General features: G+C 46.3%; 1 protein-coding gene across 3 annotated transcripts; it reads right to left on the bottom strand.

Annotated features, from left to right (window-relative positions):
* Positions 1–1,635: 1,635 nt before the first annotated feature.
* On the bottom strand, positions 1,636–12,537 carry ZNF134 (zinc finger protein 134). Of its 3 annotated transcripts, none has more exons than XM_069549511.1 (2): positions 11,127–12,537; positions 1,636–3,568 (listed from the first exon to the last, which is right to left on the bottom strand). In XM_069549511.1, exon 2 carries the CDS (start codon positions 3,465–3,467, stop codon positions 2,328–2,330), a length of 1,140 nt encoding a protein of 379 aa, XP_069405612.1. In that variant the 5' UTR covers positions 3,468–3,568; positions 11,127–12,537; the 3' UTR covers positions 1,636–2,327. The 3 variants fall into 3 exon arrangements, with proteins under 3 accessions (XP_069405612.1, XP_069405613.1, XP_069405614.1); XM_069549512.1 differs by having other exon boundaries at positions 10,864–11,389; XM_069549513.1 differs by lacking the exon at positions 11,127–12,537 and adding an exon at positions 4,216–4,539.
* Between the last annotated feature and the right edge of the window lie 1,546 nt (positions 12,538–14,083).

Genomic DNA, 14,083 nt, shown 5'->3' with positions numbered 1-14,083 from the left:
GGCTTAAACACTATTTTATGCTCTCACAATTGTGGAAGCTAGAGGGCTGAAATCAAGATATTAGTAAGGCCATGTTTCTTCTGCTCTAGAGAAGATTCCTTGACCTTCCTATCTTCTGGTGGTTGCTGTCTCCTTTTTAAACAAATAGGGAAATGTCTCAGCTCTTCTCCCTTCCTTCTTTTTTTTCTTTCTTGTTATGCTCTTGCTTCTGGCCTTCCAAACACATGTATGTTAGATCATGTAGTATTTTCCTACAGGTCACTACTGCTGTTATTTTTTTCGCTATGTGATTTATTTTGCATAATTTCTGTATCTTTAAATTCACTGATTTTTTTCCCTTCCGTATTATCTCATCTGCTTTTCATATTACACAGCATTTTTCTCTTTTCTGGCTGTGCCCTGCAGCATGCGGGATGTCAGTTCCACCAGGGACTGCAGTGAAAGCCTGGAATCCTAACCACTGACGACCAAGGAATCACCATAGTCTTTTTTCAGTTCTTTGCTCCTCCCCTTTCTCTGTACCCCTCATCTCTAGCTCCCTCCTCTCCTTACTATGCCACCTGAATTCTAGTCACATTGGCCTCATGTACCCTGAGCTGTGTCTCTAAATGGACAAAATCACAGTGCTCTACTCCTGTTTCCCTTCCGGAAAGTCAAGTGTCCCAGGAGCTACTTCTGATTTTCCTGACTCCCTGAACGGTTGGGAACAAAGACCAAAAAAACTGGCCAGAAAACAGGAAACAAATAAACAAGGGTCTTTGCCAGAGTGCAAGGGGTGGGGGTGGGGGGTGGGGGGGGGGAGAGAAGGAAAGCCAGAGAATGAAACTGTCACAAACTGTCACATCAGATCTTTTATTCTGATGAGAAAACTTCAGCATTTGCCCAAGTATGGGCCTCTTGTTCCTAGGGAATCATTCAAAATGCCCAGAAAAAAAATGCCTTCCTTAGAATTCACCCTGAATTAGGTATACATTGGTACCACACACACCTGTCTCTCACAAACACCCCCACATATCACCACCTATGGATGTCCACAAATTCTAGGTTCAACTGGACTACCTTCTCTCACTCTAGACTTAATATAGCTACACTTATTTCAGTGTTTCCTCTATGACACGGGATGATGGAGTGACTTGGCAGCAGGGCCAGGATTTGAGGCACTTGAGACTTGGGCATAGGGGCCTGCAGAAGCAGGAAGATGCCAGGTGGGGCCCAAGGCAGAGTAGTGGGTGTGAGAAGTAATCTTGGCAACCAGGGGAGAGGGGTCAGAACCCTTGATTCTGCAGGAGAGTTGGGTGTAGGTAGAGGGTGTGGAGCCATTAGGGGAGATGGTGGAAGCAAAGCACTCAAGCCATGCTACTCCAAAATACAGGTTGCAGGTTGTTCCAACAAAAGCACCCTCCTCAAGTTAATGTCTGGACCTTCTAATAACTCTGAAATCCAGATAAAATCAGGCCCACAAAGCCCTGAATTCTCAACTATTAAGCTTTTGTCAGCAATAAGAAGTGTTCTCTGCCAACCTGCTGTTCCACTTGAGGCACCCAAAGTTGAAAGCCCCTACAAACACAGTTTATCTCCTCAGTTTGGCAGAGCCTAATAGTTTCCAAACCACTCCAATAAAAAGAACCTCCATGATTAAAGGTGGTTTAAATAATAAGGTATTTATTATCACACAAACCAGAGTAACATGAGGCAAATAATTATCCAGGTTGGGTGACTTGGAGCTGGAAAAATGTTACAAGTATCACATGAGAGTGAAACCAACAATGTCCATGAAGAAAGAAAACCTTTTCCGTTACCAAAACACAGCTCAGTTCTTCTTGGCTAAAGATGGGTCATGCCCATACACCTTTGCCAGTCAGAAGGGAGCAAACGAGGACCCCCATTTAACTCAGGTTTCCACTTACTTATTTATGGCCACATGGCTTGTGGGATTTTTTCCTCAACAAGTGATTGAACCTGGGTCTTCAGAAGGAGCACAGAGTTCTAACCATTGGACCACCAGGGAATTCTGGAACTCCGGTTTCTTATAATTCCCTCCAGGGACTAGAGACAGACTACAAAGTTTTGCCTCCCCATGAGGATATTAGGGTAGAGTTGAGATGTTTTCAGCCACAGGCATTGATACTAAAAAATTCGGCAAGGAACCCAAGCAGGTCTGAAAGTGCAACATCGCTTCTGAAAGCTTCCCCTATACATGGCATTCATAGACTCTCTCTCAACTGTCAATGTCTAGATATACATGGTTCAACACACGATTTGATGTCTCTCTCTCTACAGGAAGTCACAGAGCTCTTCCCATGAGTCCTGCTGTGTTAAAAGCACTCCTAAAGCCTTCCTGCAACATGAACTTTCTGGTGCCTAATGAGGTGGGAGCTTAAGCTATATGATTTCCCACAAACACTGCATTCATATGGCCTCTCTCCAGTGTGAACTTTTTGGTGCCGAACAAGGTGGGAGGTTCTGATGAAATCTTTCCCACATTTGCTGCACACAAAAGGCCTTTCACCTGTGTGAACTCTCTGGTGTGCAATAAAGTCAGAGCTTCGACTAAAGAATTTCCCACATTCAGCGCACTTGAAAGGCCTTGCCTCAGTATGAATTCTCTGGTGTTTAATGAGGGTGTATTTGTGGCCAAAGGACTTTCCACAGTCACTGCAAACATAAGGGTTTTCTCCAGTATGGATACTCTCATGCTGAACAAGTGTGGATTTGTGTCTGAAGACTTTCCCACAGTCATTGCACTTGTAAGGCCTTGCTCCATTGTGAACTCTCTGGTGTACAATTAGGTTGGAGTGATGGCTAAAGTATTTGCCACACTCACCACACTTATAAGGCATCTCTCCGGTGTGAACTCTTTTGTGCTGAGTAAGGTTGTCTTTACGGCTAAAGGCTTTTCCACATTCACTGCACTCGTAAGGCTTTTCTCCTGTGTGGATTCTCTGGTGCTGGACAAGTGTGGCTTTGCGGCTGAAAGCTTTCCCACATTCACTGCACTCATAAGGCTTTTCTCCAGTGTGGATTCTCTGGTGCTGGACAAGCGTGTCCTTGCGGCTGAAAGCTTTCCCACATTCATTGCACTTGTAATGCATCTGTCCAATGTGCAAAGCCAGCCCACTCTCAGGACTCTGTGTCTTCCTCTTGCTGTGGGTTGCCTTTTGCTGGTGACTGCCCAAACTGACCTGGAAGTTCTTCTGCTCCTCCTTACATGCAAAGGGCTTCTCTGACAGCAGAGGTTCTTCACAAGCTCTATAGTTAGTAACAAATGATGTCTTGCCTTTGTCACCTCTTAGGAGTTTCTCTACATTGTACAGCTTCTGATGCTGGTCAAAGTTTGCACTGAACCAGAACTGCCTCCCACACGCCCCACATGTGTAAGGTTTCAGCCCATGGCGTCTTTCTTTGTGTTCGTCCAGGTGCAAGACATCTTTCAAGACTGGGCCACAGAAGTCACAAGGATGAGCCATCTGAGTCAGCGAATCTGCCTTGGAAGTAAGAATGCGCGACACTGCTACAGAAACACTCTGCTCAGAAGCTGCCTCTTCCTCGCCCACTCCACGCCAACGACCTGAAAGCAGAAAAATGTCACTGAACAGCATGCTGACTTCAGTGGGGGTGGACACCCTCGTCACAAATGTGTCCCCAGCATAGCCAGGACTGAGTCCACAGGGCTGTTGCCAGGACAATAGATTTAGGATCAGGTTAAAGAAAGCTGCTGTGCAGTACTGGACTCTGTGGGTCACAGGATAGGGAACGCTTCACAACAGCAAAGACATAGGGATGGGGTGTGGCTCAGGGAGATGAGGCAGGCAAGATCTCCAACTCACAACAAGAAAATGACTTTCAGAAGAGCCTTGGCACAACTGAGAAGGGACCACTGTCCAGGAATGTATGTCCAGGCCCAGAAAATCTGACTTAAAATAAGTAATTGGTATTCAAAAACTATTTTAAGGATATGCTTTTGTCTTAAGACACATGAACACTGTCCAAAAGAGAAAAGCACCACCGAGGAAGCAGTAGAGAACACTTGTGAGTGGGGTGGGCAGCCCTGGGCCACAGATCAGAATAGAAATGACAAAGTGTCCAGAATGGGGAGGAAAAAAGAAATAAGGCATGGCCTGCAGCCTAGGCGCCAAACAGTGTGGGCCCAGGACAGGTTTCTAGTGCTATTTGAACCCATCCTTGAAGTTACATTCTTTCCAGGCTCCCACTCACCAGGACCCGTCCAAGCTCCTTCTGTTGTGACTCGAGTCACGACCTCTCAGAGTTGAGTCACAAACTCTCAGTGCTATAGAGGATCTAGAACACACAAGTCACAGAGGAAAGACAGGGCAAGTGAGAAGGAAAGCACTGGCCAGGGGAGTCCACCCTCGGCGAGCAAAAGGAAACTGAACAATCCAGTGGGCCCCACGACCAGTGACTGTGACTGTACTTCATGACAGAGGTATGCCCAAAGGAATGACAATGAAAGGAAGTGAACATAATCTGGAGCACGTGAACGTGAAAGTCACTCAATCACGTCCAACTCTCTGCAACCCCATGGACTATACAATCCATGGAATTATCCAAGCTGGAGTAGTGAAATGGATAGCTGTTCCCTTCTCCAGGGGATCTTCCCCACCCAGAGACCAAACCCAGGACTCCCATACTGCAGGTGGATTCTTCACTAGCTGAGCCACCAGGGAAGCACAGAGGTGCTCTAAATGAAAACAGAGCCACCCACCCAGGAAGAGGCCAGGTGGGGTCGTATCCACTAGGTTGACCACAAGACCCTCAACTTTCCCGGCAATTTTGGGGCAACAGAAGCTGGGAAGCAATAGGGAATTCCCTGGTGGTCAAGTGGTTAGAAGTCCACAGTTTCAGTGCCAGTGGGTGCAGGTTAGCACAGGGAATGCAGAAGGCAGTATACACAGTCGAGCCCTGGCACCCAGAGGATCTATGTGAGGGAGTGGCCCTGGTCCAGTTACAGGAAGGAAATCACAACTTCTAGGGGAAAAGGGGGAAGGGGAGAACATGTAACACTGGGCGTTCCTTACCCAGGAAAACCCTAAGAGCAAAGCACAGAAGGCACTGCACTGTGATACGAGTGTCTCAGAGCCTTATCAAGAAGCCCCCATTGCTCTCAGGAAAAATACACAGATCCTCAAAGGTCACGTGTTCCTGCATGAAGTGGACAACTGAGTAAAAAGCCAGCCTCTCTCCCCAGGGTTCCTGGCCTATCTGCCATTCACTTTCCTCCCAGGCTCCCCAACTCAAAACAAGACAGCAGGGCCTCGTGTGACTGACACCTCCTCTCTCATTTCCCATCAACCACCTTGTCCAGCCTGGAGCAAGTAAGCAGACAGGCACTGTATAGTCTGGGCCTGGCAAGAAGGGACCAACCCTTCACTGCCAGCTAGTTGCCATGGGATCCAGAGATGATGCCCCTCATACACAAATTTGAGCTTTGCATTCCTTCTAGAGCCCTCAGTACCAAAGCCCGCAGACCACGACTTCAGATTGCACCTCAAAGGGCATGTCACTCTTTAGACCACACTTCCATGTTACCTAAGAAGGCTTACAACACAAGTACCTCCCAGACGTAAACCTGTCCACAGCATCCAGGATCATCTCTGGCCCCCACTGCCATAGGTATATCCAAACACAGCTTTTAAATCCTTCCTTCCTAAATTCACCTTCAGCAGTTCAGAACCATGTGCAGATTATCAGATAAAGCCAGCCCTTTCCCACTTTGCTACAGCACGTGGGGGCTACTATACCCTCATTAGCCACAGGGTTCACACTTACCCTAAGTTCTCATTCAGAGCCCACACCCGCTGGCCTTCCACCCCAAGGACAGAGGCTCTGTCAGCTGACCCAGTTTAGCCCTGAACTAACCAATCAGCTTGGCTGAAACTTGCCAGTGCCCACAAAGGTCACAAGAACCTGAGAAGCACAGGGACAGGGGAATAAGCACTGACTATGGTCTCACTTTTGCCTCATCTCCTTTACTGCTTTACCCCAGCATTCATCTCATGTCCACTTTCTCCCTAGAAGACTTCATCAACCGCCACATCCTATTTTCCTTACTCACCATGGACACTAATCTCCCTTTTCTTGCCTTGAAGGTAACTCTTACTTTCACTCCACTGTCCCCACCTCCTTTCCAGACCCCCATGACATAAAGGTTCTCTCTCTAAACCTGATACACGACTCTACCCTAGTCAGTTACTGGCTGTCATCTTGTGAATGTCTCCAACTTGAATCCCACCTCTGAATTCCATACCCATGGGTCCAGCTGTCCACTTGATACCTCAATTCAGATGTCTTTGGAACATCTCAGATTCAACATGATGAAAACCTAACTCCCGATACTACCCTTGAAAGTTACCCTCACCAGCAACTTCACAAATCCAGTTGAGCCTTTTTTTCCCCCTTACATCTTCTCAGGCAAAAAAAACTGTGGAGTCATCTGTGACTCTTCCCCTTCTTTCTCACACCCTCCACATCAGAAAATCTGGTTGGTTCTACTTTAAGAAACAAAACAAAACCCACCAGAATCAAGCACTTGTCTCTCATCTCTGTAGTCACCACTCTGGCCCAGCCATCATCAACAGTCCTCTTTCCTATACCCCCAATAGTCTTTTCTTCACTGTACAGCCAGAGATATCCTATTAAGGACAAAACCAGATCACTCCCTTCTCTGCTCCAAACTTTTCATAGCTCTCACCACTTTCAAAGTAGAAGCCCAGCTCCAAAGGTTCCCATTCCAGGGCTGAATCCTGTCCCCTGCTCTCTGACCACCAAACATAACGGAGACCTTAAGTTCCCTGAACATAATCTGTTCAGTCTTAAGTGATGTATCTGCATAGGCTGGTTCCCATACCTAGGACACCGTTCCACACTTCAGGCCATTGCTTGCTGGAAATGGAAACCCTTTCACATAATTCCAGACCAGTTTTCAGAGCACAGGACCTTTGGGGACACAAGGGTGTCCAAGCCCAATGGCAGGCAGGTTAACATTCCCAAGACCCCACTATTTGCCATATAGGTCACCAAGAACATGGAGGGGTGGGCTAGGCTGAGGGGGGGGCTAGGCTGACAGGACTGGCACATTTGCACTCATTTATGCAGGGATAATAATCTCTTCTGTCACTACAGCAACCTGGTAGGAAGAAGGATCTGGAAATGCTAGGTTATCCCAGTGGAGTCTCACAAACTTAACTGTTCACCTCATCCCTGCTCTGCCCTTTGGTGAGAATGATTTCAGGTTGTCTAACTTTAGATACTCAGACCTTAGTGCTGCATCCTACCAGCTATGTGACCATAACCCAAGCTCTCTGTATTCTCATGTATAAAGCAGCGATAATGATGATATCCACCTAACAGGGCTGTTTGTATCAGATGTGTTCACTTCAGTTCAGTTCAGTCGCTCAGTCGCGTTCGACCCTTTGCAACCCCACGAATCACAGCACGCCAGGCCTCCCTGTCCATCACCATCTCCTGGAGTTCACTCAGATTCACATCCATCGAGTCCGTGATGCCATCCAGCCATCTTATCCTCTGTCGTCCCCTTCTCCTCCTGCCCCCAATCACTCCCAGCATCAAAGTCTTTTCCAATGAGTCAACTCTTCGCATGAGGTGGCCAAAGTACTGGAGCTTCAGCTTTAGCATCATTCCTTCCAAAGAAATCCCAGGACTGATCTCCTTCAGAATGGACTGGTTGGATCTTCTTGCAGTCCAAGGGACTCTCAAGAGTCTTTTCCAACACCACAGTTCAAAAGCATCAATTCTTCGGCGCTCAGCCTTCTTCACAGTCCAACTCTCACATCCATACATGACTACTGGAAAAACCATAGCCTTGACTAGACGGACCTTAGTCAGCAAAATAATGTCTCTACTTTTGAATATACTATCTAGGTTGGTCACAACTTTTCTTCCAAGGACTAAGCGTCTTTTAATTCCATGGCTGCAGTCACCATCTGCAGTGATTTTGGAGCCCCCAAAAATAAAGTCTGACACTGTTTCCACTGTTTCCCCATCTATTTCCCATGAAGTGATGGGACCAGATGCCATGAGCTTCGTTTTCTGAATGTTGAGCTTTAAGCCAACTTTTTCACTTTCCTCTTTCACTTTCATCAAGAGGCTTTTCAGTTCCTCTTCACTTTCTGCCATAAGGGTGGTGTCATCTGCATATCTGAGGTTACTGATATTTCTCCCAGCAATCTTCATTCCAACTTGTGTTTCTTCCAGTCCAGTGTTTCTCATGATGTACTCTGCATATAAGTTAAATAAGCAGGGTGACAATATACAGCCTTGACATACTCCTTTTCCTATTTGGAACCAGTCTGTTGTTCCATGTCCAGTTCTAACTGTTGCTTCCTGACCTGCACACAGATTTCTCAAGAGGCAGGTCAGGTGGTCTGGTATTCCCATCTCTCTCAGAATTTTCCAGTTTATTATGATCCACACAGTCTAAGGCTTTGGCATAGTCAATAAAGCAGAAATAGATGTTTTTCTGGAACTCTCTTGCTTTTTCCATGATCCAGCGGATGTTGGCAATTTGATCTGTGGTTCCTCTGCCTTTTCTAAAACCAGCTTGAACATCAGCAAGTTCACGGTTCATGTATTGCTGAAGCCTGGCTTGGAGAATTTTGAGCATTACTTTACTAGCATGTGAGATGAGTGCAACTGTGCGGTAGTTTGAGCATTCTTTGCCATTGCCTTTCTTTGGGATTGGAATGAAAACTGACCTTTTCCAGTCCTGTGGCCACTGCTGAGTTTCCCAAATTTGCTGGCATATTGAGTGCAGCACTTTCACCGCATCATCTTTCAGGATTTGAAACAGCTCAACTGGAATGCCATCACCTCCACTAGCTTTGTTTGTAGTGGTGCTTTCTAAGGTCCACTTGACTTCACATTCTAGGATGTCTGGCTCTAGATGAGTGATCACACCATCATGATTATCTGGGTTGTGAAGATCTTTTTTGTACAGTTCTTCTGTGTATTCTTGCTACCTCTTCTTAATATCTTCTGCTTCTGTTAGGTCCATACCATTTCTGTTCTTTATTGAGCCCATCTTTGCATGAAATGTTCCCCTGGTATCTCTAATTTTCTTGAAGAGATCTCTATTCTTTCCCATTCTGTTCTTTTCCTCTATTTCTTTACATTGATCACTGAAGAAGGCTTTATCTCTTCTTGTTATTCTTTGGAACTCTGCATTCAGATGCTTATATCTTTCCTCTTCTCCTTTGCTTTTCGATTTTCTTTTCACAGCTATTTGTAAGGCCTCCCTGGACAGCCATTTTGCTTTTTTCCATTTTTTTTCCATGGGGATGGTCTTGATCCTTGTCTCCAGTACAACGTCATGAACCTCATTCCATAGTTCATCAGGGACTCTGTCTATCAGATCTAGGCCCTTAAATCTATTTCTCACTTCCACTGTATAATCATAAGGGATTTGATTTAGGTCATACCTGAATGGTCTAGTGGTTTTCCCTGCTTTCTTCAATTTCAGTCTGAATTTGGTAATAAGGAGTTCATGATCTGAGCCACAGTCAGCTCCCGGTCTTGTTTTTGTTGACTGTATAGAGCTTCTCCATCTTTGGCTACAAAGAATATAATCAATCTGATTTCGGTGTTGACCATCTGGTGATGTCCATATGTGGTCTTCTCTTGGGTTGTTTGAAGAGGGTGTTTGCTATGACCAGTGCATGTTCTTGACAAAACTCTATTAGATGTGTTAGTACACATCAATTTAGTAGACATCAACCTTGGAATTCACTTTTACTGCATATGCTTAACAGTTTTGCATATTTTCAGTGCAAATGAAGTAATAGGTTCTGAGCTTTTAAAGCCTTTAATTTATAACTGTCTACTTATGTACACTTGCCAAGTATACACTAAGTCCTCTCACCAAACCAATCTGCCAGGTATCTCTCTCTCTGTAGGTGAGCATGCTGTTGGCTCTTCACCTCTTCTCACCTGAGGAGTTGGGGAACTGATGTAGCAGTGCCCTGGAATAGGGTGAGGCTGATCCACTAGCCTGGCTGACTCCTCCTCTGTGCCACGGAGGGGCATGCTGAGTCCACAGGGTGGCAAATTTACAGCACCTCACACCTTGCTCTCCAACTCGGGTCAGGTCCTAACACCCTATGGCCCTCTCCTTCTGCTGATACCAGCCAGAACCCGTTTCAAGACTTCTCCTTTCTGGAGGAAATCTCAGGGATGCACCCCTCTTCTTCCCTGCACTCTAATCTCTCACCTCAGGGACCACAGAAAGTAACATCCTTAACATTCCCCCCTAAATCTCATCGCCAGGCTTTGACCTGAGGCCTCATTCCTCAGAGGTCTCCAGCCTAGCTTGCTCTGCATAACTCTGGACCAGCATAACCAGATGCCCCTATGACGCCTCCGCTGTGAGACACTGGATTTATCATGTCCATGCCCCTGCCATGTTCTGATCTCCCCCCAAGAAAGGTATTCCCTGTTCTAATCTACCCACTTTGATTCTTTCAGATGTTCAGGAGAAAAACAAAACAAAACTTGGGTAGTCATTCACACTCTTTTTTCACTTAGTCGTATTTGACGCAGCAGAAATGTCTTAGTTCTATCTTTAAAATCTCTCCAGAATTTAATGACTTATCCACTCCCAACCCTTCCTGCCACTGTTCTGGAACAGCCCCCACAACATTCCTGGAGTTTATAGTCTCCTTACTGGTGTGCCCGCCTCCATCCTCATCACCTCCACCCCACCCTAGTTTGTCTTCCCCCAAGTTTTGGCATACTTTAAAAAATGTCTGATCAGATCATATCCCTGCATGGTTGAGGACGTTCTACTTGCACTCGCCTCACCCTGCCATTCCAGGAACGACTACTACTCACCCCCTCTGCTCCCCGAGGATGTGAACACACACGTTTCCCGAAAGCTCCCGGCTCAGTCGCAGTCCTAAGCCTTTGCTCCTGCTAGTCCCTGAGCGGGTAACACTTCCACGCCCCAACAAAAAAGCCGTCAGAAATGGTGGCTCCATCCACAAACGCCCCGGACCCTAGATCACAAAGACCTCGATAAAAACCACTCATTCAGGGTCCTACGACTCTGAGGTGGGGGTCGCAACGCGCAAAGATCCGGGGAACGCAGCACCCACCTAGGCGGGTCCACTGCTGCCGCCGCCATCCGTCAGGACCACAGAGTCCGGAGGGATCTCACGTCGGACCTGCGCACCGCTGTCGATTGGCATTGTGGCGGAATCCGCGCGAGAGCTGCCACCACCCAGCCTCTTTGTAGCGAGAATAGCGTCTCCTCCCGCGCCTTCTCGCTTTCTGTCACCTCTGAACTGGACCACAGATCCCGAGGTTCTACTCAGACAGGTCGACCAAGGACCGCTAAGATGTCCGCCTCGAGAAAGATGCCGGAAGTCCCTCCCAGACGACCTCGCACGTACAGTGACGCCGCTCTGTGGTGCAGAGGCTTCTGGTTAATGTAGTTTCCGCTGAGACAACCGTGGCGGCGATTCGCAGACGCCCTTGCGGCCTTGTTAACGCCGATTGTTATCACATGCGGAGCTGGGGCATCGCGGCTCCGAGGATGGGGCGGGGCTTCACTCTCAAGAAGCCCGCACACAGCTACCATGTAGGGATACCTACCATCTGTAGGGATGGAAGAAACGCTTAGAAATGTCCTCTCAGATATTCCCCAAAGCTCCAAGACCTAAGTTCAGTTCAGTTCAGTCGCTCGGTCGTGTCCGACTCTTTGCGACCCCATGAATCACAGCACGCCAGGCCTCCCTGTCCATCACCACCAACTCCCCGAGTTCACTCAAACTCATGTCCATCCAGTTGGTGATGCCATCCAACCAGCTCATCATCTGTCTTCCCCTTCTCCTCCTGCCCCCAATCACTCCCAGCATCAGAGTGTTTTCCAGTGAGTCAGCTCTTCGCATGAGATGGCCAAACTATTGGAGTTTCAGCTTTAGCATCAGTCCTTCCAATGAACACCCAGGAATGATCTCCTTTAGAATGGACTGGTTGGATCTCCTTGCAGTCCAAGGGACTCTCAAGAGTCTTCTCCAACACCACAGTTCAAAAGTATCCATTCTTCGGCTCTCAGCTTTCTTCACAGTCCAACTCTCACATCCATACATGACCACTGGAAAAACCATAGCCTTGAGTAGATGGAACAACAGACTGTTGTTTTTAATGTTATCTAGGTTGGTCATAACTTTCCTTCCAAGGAAAGGAGTAAGTGTCTTATAATTTCACTGCAATCACCATCTGCAGTGATTTTGGAGCCCCCAAAAATAAAGTCTGACACTGTTTCCCCATCTATTTACCATGAAGTGATGGGACCAGATGCCAAGATCTTTGTTTTCTGAATGTTGAGCTTTAAGCCAACTTTTTCACTCTCCACTTTCACTTTCATCAAGAGGCTTTTGTGTTCCTCTTCACTTTCTGCCGTAAGGGTGGTATCATCTGCGTGTCTGAGGTTACTGATATTTCTCCTGGCAATCTTGATTCCAGCTTGTGTTTCTTCCAGTCCAGCGCTTATCATGATGTACTCTGCATAGAAGTGAAATAAGCAGGGTGACGATATACAGCCTTGATGTACTCCTTTTCCTATTTGGAACCAGTCTGTTGTTCCATGTCCAGTTCTAACTGTTGCTTCCTGACCTGCATACAGATTTCTCAAGAGGCAGGTCAGGTGGTCTGGTATTCCCATCTCTTTCAGAATTTTCCACAGTTTATTATGATCCACACAGTCAAAGTCTTTGGCATAATCAATAAAGCAGAAATAGATGTTTCTCTGGAACTCTCTTGCTTTTTTGATGATCCAGGCAAATGTCACCCTGAGTCCAGTCACACTCCACTCATTTCCTTTATTCAAAAACACTTACAGATGGAAGACTTAAGGTTTTTGTGAGTTTCAGCTGTGTTAGGGATAAGAGAGACTTATCACTGAAGGCTCAGATGATGGTTAGGGTTTTTTCTTTTTTAATAAAGTATCTTTTAAATAAAAAGTACGCCTATACTTTAAATAAATAAAGTAGTCCTTTTTTTTGGATTATAGTGCTATTGCACACAATAGGCTACAGTATAAACATAACTTTTATTTTAGCTGGGAGATCAAAAAATTATGTGACTTTCTTCCACTTCTCCAAATGTGAGAAATCTTTTAACCAAAGCTCCAGCCTCATTCAACACCAAAGAGTTCATGCAGGAGCAAGGCCTTATGAGTGCATGGAATATGGGAAATCCTTTAGAAAAAGATTCAGACTCACTCTACATCGGAGAATTCACACTAGAGAAAAACCTTATCAATGCAGTTGAATGTGGAAAATCATTTAGCCAAAAGTACAACCTCATTCAGCACCGTAAATTTCACACTAGATGAAGGCCTCAAGAGTACAGCCAACATGAGAAAGCCTTCAGTTAACGATCTGCTCTGACTGAACACCAAAATCTCAATTAAGACCTCAAGTTTTGAGAATTCTACTTATGTGGGAAAAAAACCAAGCTTTCTGCATGACAAAATGTACATGAGGTAATGGCCTTTCACCTTCAAGAAATGTGCTCTCTGCTCAGTGTGATAGCACTAGAGAGCCTCTATGAGGAGCCATCTGCCATGGGTTTCAGATATGTGAGAAGTCTTCAGGAGCTGTGTTTCATATTTTACCTGCTCAGGACCCTTGCCATAATTAAGTCACTGCCAGGTTTTACGGCAGAAGTCATCTCACCTTTGCCACCAGACAGGTCCTCATAGTGTGTCAGTCACCACAGCATCCTCAGAGAAGACAGATGTCTGTCTGTCTACAGAGGCAGCAGTAGAGAGGAAGGGGGAACAGGTGGAGGCAGAAAAGTTGGGTGAAGCCAGGAACTAAAGGTCAGAGTTAAAATGACAAGTTGGCCAAGTATAAAGAATGAGGGAAAAGATGTAAACGAGGTGTGGTACCCAGCAATGGCTCCAAAACACTAAACAGGTTCCTGGTAAGATGTGAACTCTGACGTCATGTTCTCATCTCACCTAGCCCAGGCCTCTGTATTCCATCTTGCCATGGTAGGACTGATATCCATTCTGTGAGACATCCAGGTCTCCCCTGCAACCCAT

Source organism: Ovis canadensis, chromosome 14 (genome assembly GCF_042477335.2).
Source record: "Ovis canadensis isolate MfBH-ARS-UI-01 breed Bighorn chromosome 14, ARS-UI_OviCan_v2, whole genome shotgun sequence".
Lineage (NCBI taxonomy): Eukaryota > Metazoa > Chordata > Mammalia > Artiodactyla > Bovidae > Ovis > Ovis canadensis.
This window is presented reverse-complemented; position numbering and strand designations above follow the sequence as displayed.

Bases quoted from the DNA above. Each gene is read 5' to 3' on its own strand.
- ZNF134 (XM_069549511.1), bottom strand. From the start codon at position 3,467: ATGGCTCATCCTTGTGACTTCTGTGGCCCAGTCTTGAAAGATGTCTTG.